At 37.5% G+C, this 15,845-nt stretch overlaps 1 protein-coding gene across 2 annotated transcripts in view; it reads right to left on the bottom strand.

Annotated features, from left to right (window-relative positions):
- Positions 1-14,182, bottom strand: part of LOC111374952 — a 38,320-nt gene extending 24,138 nt beyond the window's left edge. For both annotated transcript variants that reach the window (XM_022997714.1, XM_022997715.1), the window contains exons 1-7: positions 14,029-14,182; positions 13,678-13,935; positions 13,199-13,258; positions 13,021-13,113; positions 10,842-11,070; positions 9,913-10,019; positions 9,137-9,196 (exon numbers count right to left, since the gene is read on the bottom strand). In XM_022997714.1, the coding sequence (XP_022853482.1) occupies positions 9,137-9,196; positions 9,913-10,019; positions 10,842-11,070; positions 13,021-13,113; positions 13,199-13,258; positions 13,678-13,935; positions 14,029-14,034 (813 nt within the window). In that variant the 5' untranslated portion in view covers positions 14,035-14,182. The remainder of the gene's footprint in view (positions 1-9,136; positions 9,197-9,912; positions 10,020-10,841; positions 11,071-13,020; positions 13,114-13,198; positions 13,259-13,677; positions 13,936-14,028) is intronic.
- Between the last annotated feature and the right edge of the window lie 1,663 nt (positions 14,183-15,845).

Below are 15,845 nucleotides of genomic sequence, written 5' to 3'. Positions count from 1 at the left end.
TCCTTCTCCTCCCCAGCCAACCTTCGACGCTCCTCCCACCTATCCAACTCATCTATCTCCGAAAGGCACTGAATTTTACGACAGTTCACATTGCCCACAACCTCCTCATTCCATTTCTTTAAATCCCTTTTCAAAGACTTCAACTTCTGATCCAACACAAAACTAGGAGACCCTCTAATATCATAAGATGTCCACCAAGTCTGTACTTGCTCCCTAAAACCTTCGACTTTCAACCACATTTTCTCGAACCTAAAAGGCCTTCGTCCTCCACCCGTCCTGTTCCCAGTTAACATAATGGGGAAATGATCAGAGTACACCCTCCCCAATCTTCTCTGAATGACATCTGAATACTTAGCCTCCCACTCTCCGCATATCAAGAACCTGTCTATACGAGAAAGAACCGGTTGATTTCGAGTCTTCCCTGCTTAACTTGATTATGTGCTGATTCCTTCTTATTCAAGCCCGATGCTTGTGTTCCAACAGCTGGATACTCATCCATACCCACCCCACACCTGTGGCAGCATAACAACTTCTTGGGACCCATTTCATACCCACTTCCCACTAGCCTAATCAATTCCTCCAATGCTCCTTTCAATTCCTGGACACGGGCCATAATTTCAGCCCTATTCAAACAACAATCCTGACCTTCATTTACACTGACATTGACATCATCTCCTTTTGTTGTTGCCTCCGCTGGTCAACATGTTTCGAGGCATGCAGGTTTGCTGTTATGTCTGCATAAGTCAATCCTTGTCGATTACGTTCATTCACAGGTCGACGTTTGGCTTTATCCCCCGCAACAAAAGAATCAACAATAGCTTGAAACACCCGCGAGATTGATGCCCATCCTTCTCCATTCGCACCTTCCGGCACCATCACAACTCCCTTCCGACGCCTATCCCCAAACTGCGCTATCATCAAGTACCTACCACGGCGGTTCGCACAACGCTGTGCCAAGAAGGCTCTTGAAGACTCATTGAATCTAGAAATGAAATCCTCATGCTTACTAGTCACCCTCAACTTGTCCACCATATTAACCATCCAACGTGCACCGAACCTTCCCATGCTAATTGCATTCGATATCTTCGAGCCCCATTCGGTCATTCTAACAACACCAAATTAGTAACAGAAATTGCAAATTCCTTCGCCTTAACTCAAAAACGGTGATTGAAGGCCACATCTAATTCATCCACTAACTTCCTTCCCCGATTGTGTGATAACGGCACATTGGACGGCAAAACAGGCATCGTTACTGGACTGGGGACATTCTGCCCGTCATCCTAATTTTCCGACGCCGGCGCGTGACTGACAGGCGCCGTTCCGGCGGCGCGTGGGTCACTCAACTCTGTCCCCCTGGCCGGAATCGCCTGCGCATAACGCCGGTCAGGCGCATTTGCTAGGCAGGTGGCCGGATTTTTCTGAATCTGGAACGGGCAACCCTGTTTTCAGGCCTCTTCTCCGACCTCGGCATCTATGTCTCCAGCTAGGGCGGCGGTGCTAGGGTTTCCACCTAAGGCCGCCGCCTGATTATGTGGCTTATGTAGTGGCGTAAGGCCGGTGAATGGTTGGCCGATCGACGTGATGTCGCCGACGACTGTAGCGGTCAGTGGTGAGGGCTGGCTAATGGTGTGATGTTTGGATGTTAGGGAAGAGAGATCCATTCTCACTCAGATCATCAAAAAGATACTATCTGATTGAGTCATTTGTTCTTTCTCGATTTTGGTGTGAAGCATTGCCTACAGTAGCTCATCTTATAAATCAATTGCCTTCTCCACTCTTGATAATATTTCTCCATTTTATAAGCACTCTGGTCATCATCCCACGTATTCTTATCTTCGTCCCTTTGAGTGTGTTTGTTTTGTTCATTTGCCATCACGTGAAAAGACGAAATTGACACCTCAATCTATCAAGTGTGCACTTCTAGGATATGGTGGGACTCAAAAAAGTTATGTCTGTTACGATCCTAAGATACATCGTGTTAGGATTTCTCGTAATGTTGTTTTCTTTGAAAAAACAATCTTTCTATGTTTCAAAAATTGCTCTTTCTCCCTTGTGTTCTCTATTTTGCCTAAGTTTTCTACAAATTTCTCTCAGTACAAGCCAGGTAGCTTACACTCGCAGAAATGCTACACCAATCATTGCTCTTGAGCCTCCTTCTCAACCGTCTCCTCAAAACCCCCCCGATCCACCATCTCACTCCTCGTGTTTCTCGACCTCCAAATAGATATGGTTTCTCTTCATATGGCACTACGTTAGCTATCCTTAACTCAATTTCTATTTCTAGCTCTTGTAGACAGGCTATGAAACAAGAGTGTTAGTAACAGACAATGAATGTAGAACTTGAGGCTCTTGAAGCCAACCAAAATTAGGATGTCGTGCCATGTCCCCAACTGTGAAACCCATTAGGAGTAAATGGTTTCTCTTCATATAGCTCTACGTCTGCTATCCTTAACTCAATTTCTATTCCTACCTCCTATAGACGGGCTATGGAACAAGAGTGTTAATAACAGACAATGCAGAACTTGAGGCTCTTGAAGCCAACCAAACTTCGGATGTTGTGCCATCTCCCCCAACTATGAAACTCATTGGGAGTAAATGGGTATATTCTGTCAAAATTCTTTCGATGGTTCTCTTGAACGCTATAAGGCTCAATTAATTGTTTTGGAAAATCGTCAAGAGTATGGAATTGACTACGATGACACATTTGCTCCCATGACCAAAATGACCACCATTCGCCTATTGTCATCGCTTGCCACTTCCCAATCTTGGCCTCTATATCAAATGGATGTAAAGAACACATTTTTACATGGAGACCTCAAAGAAGATATTTATATGAAACTTCCATCTAGTATAACTATTCCCTCGACTAACACTGTTTGTAAGCTAAAACACTCTTTGGATGGCCTTAAGCACGCATTTGGAGCATGGTTTGACAAGTTTTGCCGAACTCTTAGATTTCTTCTTTAGTTACCGTCAATATAACGCATCTCTGTTTTTTTACAAGAATAATGTTGTCATCGATTTTCTGTTGGTATATGTGGATAATATTATTATCTCTGGATCTGATCACTCTCTTGTTCAAAAGCTTCAACAGCACCTTCACTCGATTTTTTATATAAAAGACCATGGACATCTCACTTATTTTCTTGACTTAGATATTCATATATCACATGGTATCTTCTTAAATTAACATTAAGTATATTCAAGACTTAATTAGGTTGGCTGATTTATCTGAGCCTCTTTAGTTGATACTCCGTTGGAGCTTAATGTTAACTATCGAAAGGACGAAAGTGATATTCTTCCAGACCCTACTTCTTGTGCATGTCGCTCATATAGAGTGGAACACAGGTCCTGAATCAAATAGGCCGATGTCGGAGCGGAGCAGAGTGGAGTGAGAGGAGCGCATCGAACGAAATGGAGCAGAGCAACAGCACGGCCTTGCACGGGTTTAATTCACTGTCTGGTTGTTAGGGACGCTGAATGGGTTGGGAGTGCGGGGGCAACGTGGGGACGATATGGTACAGGGGTATTTCTTGTACGAGTCTTAAAGTCTTATATGGGCCAAGCTAATGTTAATATAAATAATATGTTGTAATCCTATTTTTGACTACTGAATAAAATTATCTCCGTTTCGCTCTCGTAGACGTAGGCAGACCGCCGAACCATATAAAATTCGTGTGTTAATTTTTCTTTTTCATCGTTTTATTATTGCGCATAAAATCCAACTACTGATATCAAAGCCAGGTTCAGATGGCAAGTTCTTCGATTGCAAAATTCGATATGATGAAGTTTGACGAATCTGAAAATTTCGGATTATGGCAACGAAGGGTGAAGGATTTGTTAGTGCAGCAAGGGATGGTGAAGACACTATCTGGGAAGAAGCTAGAGGGTACGTCATATGCCGATTGGGAAGAGATCGAGGCACGAGCAGTTGGTACAATTCGACTTTGTTTGGCGGACAAGATCATGTATTACGTCATGGGCGTTGAGTCTCCGACAGAGGTTTAGGAGAAATTGGAGAGTTATATGTCGAACTCTCTCATGAACAAGCTGCATCTGAAGCAGTTGCTGTACGGGCTGAAGATGTTAGAGGGTACGGATCTGATTCAACACACCAATATGTTCAATAAAATAATCAGCGATCTATTGCGACTTGAAACCAAGTTTGATGATGAAGATAAGGCAATGTTTTTGTTGTGCTCACTTCCTACTTCATACGATCATCTTGTGATCACTTTGACGTGGGGTAAAGAGACTCTTGAATTGGAGGAAATCACATCAACCCTATTAGCCTACAACCAGCGAAAACTGCATACTGGTAAAACTTTACAGGGTGAAGGGTTGATCGTAAAGAGCTACCAGGATCGTGAGAGAAGGAAGGACAGGAGTGGTTCTTATAGAGGAAACACGAGATCAAAATCTAGGAATCAAAATAAGAAAAACGTCAAGTGCTACAAATGCTATTAGATGGGCCACTTTAAGAGAGTGTCTCAATAAGAAGCAAGGTGATGAAAGGAAAGGTGATGGGTCCTCAAACTCAACTAGTGTTGTAGAAGAAGACTTGGATTCTAGAGATGGAGACACGTTATCAGTCTCTGCAGGTAATTCTAAAAAATTAAATAACTGTTGGGTACTTGATTCAGCCTGTTCATATCACACGTGTCCTCACCGGGATTGGTTTCATTCATATCGTTCTAGTAATTTTGAATTTGTTCTGATGAGTAATGATACATCATGTAAGGTCATTGGAATGTGTTGCGTATGTGGCTCATATAGAGTGGAACACAGGTCCTGGATCAAATGGGCCAATACCGGCGCAAAGTGGAGTGAGAGGAGCGAAGCGCATCGAACGGAACGGGGATACAGTTATAGGTGGAGTTGCTACAGCAGAATCTGAGTCAAATGACACTCTTCTATGGCATATGCGACTATGGCCTATAAGAGAACGAAGCATGGTTGAGCTTCATAAGAGGAATTTGTTGAAGGGGGTAAAATCATGCAAGCTGGATTTCTGCAAGTTCTGTGTACTTGGAAAACAGTCCAGAATACAGTTCAAGATGGAAAAGCACAAGACAGAGAGCATTCTTGATTACGTGCACTCAAATGTTTGAGGATCAGTGAGGAAGATATCTAAAGGTGGATCTCAGTATTTCATTACTTTCATTGATGACTTCTCTAGAAACGTTAGGGTATATTTCATGAAGCACAAGTTTAAAGCCTTTGCCAAGTTCAAATTGTGAAAAGCAGAAGTAAAGAACCAGGCAGGCAGAAAAATTAAGTATTTGATGACAAACAACGGTATATAGAGTACACAGATTCACAGTTTCTGATATTTTGTGAAGAGCATGGTATTCAGTGGCACTATACAGTTCGCAAGACATCGCAGCAAAATGGTGTGGCAAAAAGGATGAACAGAACAATTACAGAATGGGCAAGATGTTTGAGGCTGAATGCAGGGCTCTCGAAGAGTTTTTGGGTAGAAGCAGTGAGCATGGCATGTTATGTCATAAACAGATCACGAGCAGTACTAGATGGGAAAGTTGCAGAGGAAGTTTAGACAGGTAATGATGTTGATTATTCTGAATTGAGAGTATTTGGGTGTCCGACTTATGTGCATGTATCTAGTGATCAGCGTTCCAAACTTGATCCAAAATCAAGAAAATGCATTTTTCTGGGCTATATGAAAGGTGTAAAGGGCTACCAATTCTGGGATCCAGAGGCAAGGAAGATGGTGATAAGTAGGGGATGCAATCTTTGATGAAGCATTCATGTTTAAAGCTTTTCCAGATAAAGAGAAGCTCAATGCAGACGAGGACAGCAGCAAGAGCCAAGTGGTGCAAGTAGAGCTAGACAATGTTAATACAGAAATTAAAGTTCACGGAGCGAATAGTTCTGGGCCAGAGGTGGAGCAGTATCATAGTGTTGCCTTAGATAGACCACGTTGCACTATCAAGCCACCAACAAAATATGGATTCGAGGATTTGATTTCTTATGCACTCATTACCAGCAATAGCGATCCTATAACTTTTTAGGTTGCCATTGGTAGTCAAGAGAAAGGTAAATGGACAGAGGCTATAACGGAGGAAATTGAGTCACTGCATAAAAATGATACATGAGATTTCGTGGAGCTTCTAGAGGGGAAGAAACAAATAGGGTGTAAGTGGGTATATAGAAAGAAAGAAGCAATGTCAGAAAAGGAAAGAGAAAGATACAAGGTTCGATTAGTAGCAAAGGGATACTCACAGAGGAAAGGAGTAGATTATGATGAAATTTTCTCCTCAGTCGTCAGACACACCTCCATCAGGATTGTTTTGGCAATGATGGCTAATTTTGATGTAGAGTTAGAGCAGCTAGATGTGAAGACTGCTTTCCTTCATGGTGATTTGGAGGAACAAATTTTTATGGAGCAGCCAGAAGGGTTTTTGGAACCAAGAACAGAAAATCTTGTATGTAAACTAAAGAAGTCTTTATACGGGTTTAAGCAATCTCCACAGCAATGGTACAAGTTCGACTCTCATATGATTCAGATTGGCTACAGTCGTTGTGAGTATGATTGTTGCATTTACTACAAAGTTCTCGAGGATAACTCATATTTTCTTGATGTATGTGGACGACATGCTAATTGCTGTTAAAAGCATGAACGAGGTAGATAGATTGAAATCTTTGTTGAGAAAGTTTGATATGAAAGACTTAGGACCTCCTAAGAAAATTCTTAGCATGAAGATCAACAAAGATAGGAAAGCCAAAAAATTATTGGTGTCTCAGAAAAATTATTTGAAGAAAGTGTTAAATAGCTTTAGCATGTCATATGCAAAACCAGTTGCTACACCATTGGCGAATCACTTTAGATTGTCTAATAACTAGTGCCCAAAGAATGAAGAAGTTGCAGAGATGTCAAAGGTACCTTATGCCAGCGCAGTTGGATGTTTGATGTATGCAATGGTGTGTACTAGATCAGATCTAGCACATGCAGTCAGTGTGGTTAGTAAGTATATGGCTAATTTTGGTATAGAGCATTAGAGAGCTGTAAAGTGAATTTTCAGGTATTTGAAAGGTACAATGGAGTGCGGGATCATGTTTGAGAGACAACATTGTGATATTTCAGTTCAAAGATACGTAGATGCAGATTATGCAGGTGACTTGGATGACAAAAGGTCCCATATAGGTTATATTTTCACACTCGCAGGTGGGCCCATATGTTGGAGATCAATGGTGCAGTCACTTGTGGCATTATCTACAACTGAAACAGAGTACATGGCGACAACTGAGGCAGCTAAGGAATTATTGTGGTTGAAAGGGCTTGTCGGGGAACTTGGGATCAAGCAAGATGGAATGAAGTTGTACTGTCATAGTCAGAGCACCATTTTCCTAGGGAAGAATCGGATTTATCATGCAAGAACCAAGCACATTGATATGAGATTTCATAAGATAAGAGGGTTGGTTACTTCAGGAGAGCTGTCATTAGAGAAGGTGCATACCTCAGAGAATGCAGCAGACATGATGACAAAACCAATCACAATAGATAGGTTCAATTATTGCTTGAACTTGATTAATATCTCTAGGTGTTAGAGAAGATGTATCACAACCCATTGGTTTTAGATGGTGTGATTTTCCAGGTTATGTTTTTCTCCTGAAGGGTAAATATTCGCCAAGGTGGAGATTATTGTGCATGTGGCTTATATAGAGTGGAACACAGGTCCTGAATCAAATAAGCCGATGTCGGAGCGAAGCGGAGCAGAGCGATGGCATCGGCCTTGCGCGGGTTTAATTCACTGCCTGGTTAAGGACGCTGAATGGGTTGGAGGTGCGAGGGCAACGCGAGGCAGTACAATACAGGGGTATTTCTTGTACGGGCTTTAAAAGTCTTATATGGGCTCAGGCTAGGGTTAATATAAATAATATGTTGTGTCACTATTTTTGACTACTGAATAAAATTATCTACGCTTCGCTCTCGTGGACGTAGACATAACGCCGAACCACGTAAAATTCGTATGTTGATTTTTCTTTTTCATCTCTTTATTATTGCGTATAAAATCTAACACTACTCTATATCGAAAGTTAGTTGATAGTCTCGTCTATCTCACTATCATATGTCCGGATATCTCCTTTGCATTTCACACTATCAGCAAATTTACGAATGCCCCTCGTCATCTTCACTCGGCAGCTGTCCGTCGCATTTCCTCCGGGGACGACTCTTAAGCTCATTGCTTATAGCAACGCTGATAGGGCTGTGTCCTGATTCTCGTCGATCTATTATTGTATGGTGTATCTTTTTTTGGTGATGCTCTCATTTCTTGGAAGTGTAAGAAACAGGATTGTGTTTCCAAGTCCACTAAAGTTGAATACCGAACTGTCTGCTACATGTTCAGAGGTAATGTGGTTGCGCGGTCTTCTTGCAGAACTTGATTTTTCCCAATCACATCCGACACCTTTCCATGGTGATAACACTAGTGCTATTCAAGTTGCGACTCATTCTATGTACCACGAACTCACCAAACACATCAAAATGGACAGTTATTACACTTGGGATGCCTATGATTCCAAAGTCAGCACTCTTCCTCATGTTTACACTAGTCAACATGCTGCATATATCTTCATCAAATCTTTAACTCGCCTCCATCATAAATTTATTGCAAGCAAGCTGATGCTTGTGGACTCACCAACATCAATTTGAGGGGTTTTAGAGAGGGCGTGATTTAGCGTAATTTACAGGGTTCCTTATATAAATTAGTTTCCTCTTGTACAGCTAGGGTTTCCTTGTATATATTTGTTAATCTCTGCATATATGAAACAAGACAGAAGGAAGAATTATCCAGCAAAATTGATAAAGGAAACTGGAAGTTGGTGTTCAGAAAATATCCCTTAAATATAAATCTAAATGGAAATGCTCTCATAATGATGCCTTCTTTAAATATGAAAGTCACGGTGTCATTCTAAAGGGGATTTCAAACAAAATCTGAAGCCTTCTAAAGCAGTAAGTTATACATATACAGCAGCAAAACACCAGGACTGTACATAGAGATGAATGTCAAGAATATATACTATCATCAATAGCACATTGAGAAGCACCAATTAAGCAGAATGCACAAATTAAAACCAAAAAAGATTAAAAGAAATTATTAATACGAGACAATACCTCTTTATCACCCCCCTTTGTCCCAAATATACCTTTCTTTCGTTTCTGCGGTTCACCAACCTGGCAATCAAATTGACTAATTACTCTTAGGAAATCAAGGTTTTGGTTTGCGCTTACATGATAACTATTCAAGGAAATGATTTGTTAGAATTGATAACAAAACAACAGAGCACCAGGCAATTATTAGTCTCAGAAAGTTCATAAACTATGAACTATTAACCAGAATATCTGATAAAAGCTATTTAACAAGGAAATTACAAGACACGACAACCCTTGGTACCTTTCACTTTAACTGAATATCCTCCTATGGCTTGTCTATTGACTGAAGACCAACAACTTTAATGTTCAAAGAAAGGGATAGGGCTAAATAATGACGAAATATGCATGGAGACAAGAAAGGGGAAATGATCCATACCATTCTGTATTAATTGATTTTCCAACCTTCATGATTAATCAAACAGACAACAAGTCCAATCAAAGTAGCTTTAAATTCAAGTTAAATCTAACAAATGATATTATAATTTCCATCTGAACTGATCAAAGACAAATTCAAGATAACCTCTAAGTTAAAACTTAGCCATGTGGGCACATGTTTTATATCTTTCCATACTCTCAAATGGCTGAGACAAAGAAAGATATAACATTTATCTATACCCAATGATCATCGAATCCCAAATGCTGAGAACAAACAAGTGTTCAAAAGTTCTATATGCATCACTTCCATAATTCAAAATATTGCCTCCATAGATGGAAAAAGGATTTTTTCTCAAACACACCTTCTCCAGAATGCTGAACACAATTTCATACAACCTGGGCAGAATTTCTGAGGTGCTAGAAGGTGCATAAGTGAGAGCCTTTAATGCTTGTAGTCTCCGCGCATGAACTTCAAAAGAATAGAAAGAGAAGCAATTATTGATTTTCAGTTTTAGCAAGAAGGCACACTTGAAGTCCAAAATATTATAGACAAGAAAGGTAACTTCCTTAAAACAAATCCTAAATTTTAAAGCCTCTGTTTGTTTCCCATTTTTTCTTCATTAAAATGAAAAATATGACCATTAGTCATCACATCAAGTCACCAAATTTGAGTTTCTATCTCTTGTGTGAGACTCAAAACGGTTATATTTTTCATTCTCATTTTTATATTAATGTTTACCAAACGGGGCCAAAATGTATTCCATCCCATTATATTCTCCACAGAAAAGAAAAGAAATACAAAACACATAGTTCTAATGTTTCTTGTGGAAAATGTGTTCCCTAATACAAAACGGTTATATTTTTCATTCTCATTTTTATATTAATGTTTACCAAACGGGGCTAAAATGTATTCCATCCCATTATATTCTCCACAGAAAAGAAAAGAAATACAAAACACATAGTTCTAATGTTTCTTGTGGAAAATGTGTTCCCTCGTGCAGTAGAATATTGAACCATCCAAGTATACATACATGGCCAGTAATGACATCAATGATGGCTGTATTACGAACCCCTTCATATCACCCAAGAAGCGACGAATTTGTCAGATGAGTCATGCTGATCAGCCTCAAATGTCAATTCTTTCCATGACACAGTTGATGGTGTTTTCATTTCAATGCTTTCATTTTTAGTTTTTTATTTTTGTCTTCGAGATTGAAAGGAAAATAATTTACGGATCGGTCAAACGATGATAATGCAATTGTTAAACAAGGGAAATGACTTTATCACTTACATTCAACTTCTTCATTTAAAGCCTCTGAAGTTAACCGCTCTACAATTCTAGGAACAACATCAGCTCTGGTCACCCCTCCTACAGCATCGATATCTGCCAAAGCATCCCAATTAGGAGTAGGTATCCCACCTCCCGGGCTTAAACCTTGTGAACCAGTGTCGGATAGAATTCTGGCTAAGTAATAATAAACATAACGTAGTACAGTCCTATCCTCACACTGCTGGTCAAGCTAGAGAATAAAAAAGGAAAAAAGGAATAAGTGACATTTAATTGTAACAAAACTTTTAGTATTGATAACATAACATGAGATGTGGAAAAAAAAAAAATCACATCATAAGATCATTAGGTAACTTGTAAAGAATTATAGTAATCATTGAAATCCACAAAAAAATTTAAATGTTAAACGGAAAAAAGTAGATGTATAACGAAAAATAACTGTAAGGCATTTAGATTTTTCTGTAGAATATTCTTCCAGCTAAAATATTTCAGAAGCATAAGGGAATTCAACTGGCAGTCAAAGTACAAGCCTAGGTTCTAAGGTGAACACCCAAAAAGCCAAGGTAGAGTGCCATCACCCAGGCAACCATGGTCTGGCGTATATTATTTCCTCCAATTTGTTCACTGAACTCCATATTCCTATGACACTATAGAATAAATATGATAGTAAATACTTAAGTATGCTTATATTTGCACTTATATTAGTTGAAATCATTAGTCTTACATATATGGAAAGAAAAGAGAGTTATATTAAGGTAAGAATATGATAGTGGCATCAAAGTGAGAGATAGGAGGCGATTAAACGTACAAGCACCTTCTACATTTTTCATGTTCTATTTCTTCAGTTATTGCATTTTTCATACGAAACTGACTCACGTGACTGCCTAGTTTGCCTGGGCAAAGGATTAGGCCCATCCCAGTTTGCCAGTTATGTAATCACTTTCATTATCAAGTGTATTTCTCTAATGCAATCTCATTAGAGAAAGTTAGAATAGGGATAGACTAATCCACTAAATCTAACTTGGCAAATTGTGGTTGCCAGGGATCTAGTTACCTATGATCTGCTGGTAGATCTAGCAATAAACAAACAAAATAGCAGAAAAGAACTCATGTTTCTGACCCTAAATTTATTAGCAACAAGGGTTAGTACGTTGTTGTTCTTGATTATCATCCAAACAATGAAACAATAATTTATTGAGGAATATGTTTCTTCAACATAGAAGTAAAGGCCCATGTCCCAACCAATCAGTCTTCTTAGGTCCTAGAGCTAGAAAATATCAACTATTATTATTTTCTCAACTTCTAATCCATTTCTCAATGGTAATTCCATCAAACAGGTTGAGATAAACCATTTTTCGGTGTTAATAAAATTGGTAATTATAATGCTTGTGGTATATCTCAATCAATAAACAAGAAGAAAACGACACACAAAGGACATGAATTCATCTCTTTATATAAAAATTCTATAATCCGGGCACAAAAACCATCACAGTGATACAAATAGTTAGCCAAAAATGCAGCCAACCTTTACTAATTTTCAAATTTTATTTTAGAGGGCCTCATGTGTATTGCAGTTAATTTTTAACAAGTACTAATGCGCAGACTCCTTAATTTGGGTTGCTAGTATGAGAGGATTAGGAAATGAAGTATCATATCCTGGCTTAATTGTTGAGATGTAACAATGGACACGGATTAAAAGTGACATAAACTACACATAGATTGATCCCCTCAAAGATACCAATCCAAATGAACAAAAAGTTTCAACTCTAGCATATTGAAAATGTAAACAAATTTTACACAAATAAAATAGATTGTAGCTAGTAGCTGGAAAAAAATAAAAAAAGATGAACAATTTTAAGTTATCAAAAAATATATACAGAAGATAAATAAAACTCTAATTATGTAGCCAAAAATTCATCATAAATATCTTGAGTCTAACCAGAAATTTTCATCATATCACATCCAGTATGTTTTGGGAATGTTTCTCAAATCTCATACAACTCCTAATTAACCATTTAACGCCAAATTACTTATTAAACTGAAAATTGACTGCAAAGCAGCAGGTAAGAGCTTGAGTCTATCAACTGGTATTTGTAACATTAAAGTGGCCATTCCATGCATGCTAAAGCTATGTATGTTATCTATAGCAACAATTAGTAAGAAAAGATGATTTGGCATGTACCATGAGAAGTGATGGAGCCAAGGATGGGTCAACAGAATTATAAACAGCAAGCTTTGGAAATACATGATGCACCAATTGCCTTTGGGAACTTTTCTGCAGACACACACAATAAAGTGGAATGCTTAAAAATTAATTAAAAAGGCTAAAGCAACAGTATAGAAAATGAATAGTAAGGTACCTGATCCGAAGTGGCCGCTAGCTCGTGAATACTCCTCGCAAGTTGGGCATAAGACACCGGCTACAAAATTTTATTTAAAAAATAAAAAAACTAAGCCAAATTGAGGCATTTGTATTGAAAATGACATCATCCTTTCTGATCCTGAAAATATATTTTGACAACCAAAAGGGAAAATAAACTAGTAGAATGCTAGAATCCAACATAAAGCACTAAATTATTAAGAAGAAAATGTAACTAGGTTTTAGAACTGGAGAATCTCAGAACGGGGGGAATTTAGACCAATCATATGATAGTGAAAAAATTATCACTGACCTACTAAAAATATCTTCATGCCAGCTAAAATAAAACTACAAATTCGTGATAGTTCAAATTCACTGAAATTCAGATATCAAAGAGTATAAATACCAACTAAAACGCAATTAGGCAACTCAAGACAAATACCCTTGTTATAATTCATCAGGAAAATAAAAAAGAAGCACCTTTTTCTTTTGCTTTTGGGGCATGATGTTGGTCCGGACTGGGTTGAAAGCCGCCTTGGCAGCAGAGATAGTGTCGCTCTGGATCTGCATAAGAGTCCCCCTCTTCGACTTCCTGTCAACCACCACCGGCACGGGAGCACCCACTGAAGCATTCGTCGGCGACTCAGGAGGCGGAGCCGCCGTCGATGAGGACGAAGAGGACTTTGCTGATGAAGGGTCTGACGATATCAGATCCATCAACGTCATCCCCGAAGAGTCCTAAAAGTAATAAATCATCCAAATTTCATCAAAAACATAAATAGAAGGAATGAACGAATGAAATGGAAATGGAAAGAGATATGATGTAACTACCGCCATGGGGAATGATTTTGAGAATTGAGAAAGAGAATTTTGAAGTGATCTGGCTTTTTTCTTCAAATTTGATGAGAGGAAAGAATTTTCTTATAGTTCTTAGTGTGATTTGCTTCTCAATTTTTTTGGAGTTTAATCTGTCATTAGTCGCTGAATTGTGTTATGCTTTATTAGTGAAGTTTAGAGCCTGTTTGATTATCATTAATTGGGAAAAAAAATGAGATTTTAATAGTACTTTTGGGATAATTTGTGATTAAAATTTAGGGAAATTTTTTTATACACGTGTAGAATATTTTATTGTATGAATATGTTATTAAAAATAATAATTTAGCTAACCATAAAATAAATTAATTTGTATCAAAGTAAAACTTAAAAGATTTTCGAACTATGTTTTTGAATGATATTGTTACATTTCTTTACTTATTCATCATGTCTCACAAGTTAATAGATTTTAAAATACTTTTTGAGTAATCACTAAACTTTAATACGTCACGCTCCATGACTTATTCGATGTAATTCATTAGTAACTAAACTTATACATTCATAATATTTTACTCACAGAAACTTAAAATGCTTTTGAATGGTAATGAATAATACTATGTAAAGTTGATTATATGGTAATGAATAATGCTAGTTCAAATTGACATATGTCTTAATTTAGATCGTAATCTTCATTGTGATTGAAATTGTAGACTCAAATCAAAAAAGAAAAAATTATATATCAAACAGACAGTAAAATTTTCGATTTATAATCAATAATATTAATCAAGACTAACAAAATATAGTTTTTAGAGTTGTCACAAGATAATTCGAGAGGGAAAAATGTGTTATCTTCGTGTATGGTATTTTACGCTTCAAGATTTTCAAATTTTAAACAATTGAATTCAGTGTGTAAAGTTCAGTGATCAATCAAAAGCATTTTAAAGTTTAGTGAGTAAAGTGTGACTGATGTATAAGTTCAATGAGTAAAACATCGTAAATGACTGATAGAATGCAACATATTAAAATTTAGAAATCATTAAGAAGTATTTTAACGTTCGGTGATCAAAAAAATATGGTGAGTTAGTGAAACAATGTAACGTATTAAAGTTCAGCGATCATTCAAAGATATTTTGAAGTTTAGTGAGTACTACGTGACGAATGTATAATTTTATAACTAATGAAACATTTAATACCAATTTTTAATTAAAGCAATTTTCTTAAGTAAAGAGTTTTAAGATATTTATGATGAAATTGCCTTAATTTCAAGGACTTATTAATCTTCAATTGGCCGAAATGAATTTATAGACTCGCGGATTTATCGACATCCAGTTCGTAAAAAGAACAAAATTCTTGTTGTCGATTATGATAATGTATAATAAAAAAATGAAATTATGAAAAACGTTTTTTCTTTTTTATACTCTTTTTTCTATGGAAATCCTTGTACGGCATTCCGAGTTATAGGTAGATTTAGTTTGAAAAAGATTTGGTCAAAAGTATATTTCGACAATTCAACATAAAGTGAGCAAAAATTTGACAGATAAAGCATGGCAGGTGAGATAAAGCTACAAAGATGGAAGTTGGATTAAAGTATATCTTCGAAAGCTAATTTATTCTTCATTAATAGGTTAAATATCTTTTATTATATATCTTTATGGTATGTTTCATGGATTGAAATTATTAATTCATGGAATTTTTCTTCTTGAGCATTGGAAGCTTTGAACGTTAAGACATTTTTTTTTTTTTTACATCAAAATAAATGAACAGAAGTTGTGCTCATTATGTATTTCAAATGAAAATTTGATCCTAAATCTATTTTGAAATATTCTTTGATTTCT

This window comes from Olea europaea, unplaced genomic scaffold (genome assembly GCF_002742605.1).
Source record: "Olea europaea var. sylvestris unplaced genomic scaffold, O_europaea_v1 scaffold1316, whole genome shotgun sequence".
Lineage (NCBI taxonomy): Eukaryota > Viridiplantae > Streptophyta > Magnoliopsida > Lamiales > Oleaceae > Olea > Olea europaea.
The sequence above is the reverse complement of the archived record's forward strand: the minus strand, read 5'-3'. Positions and strand labels throughout refer to the sequence as shown.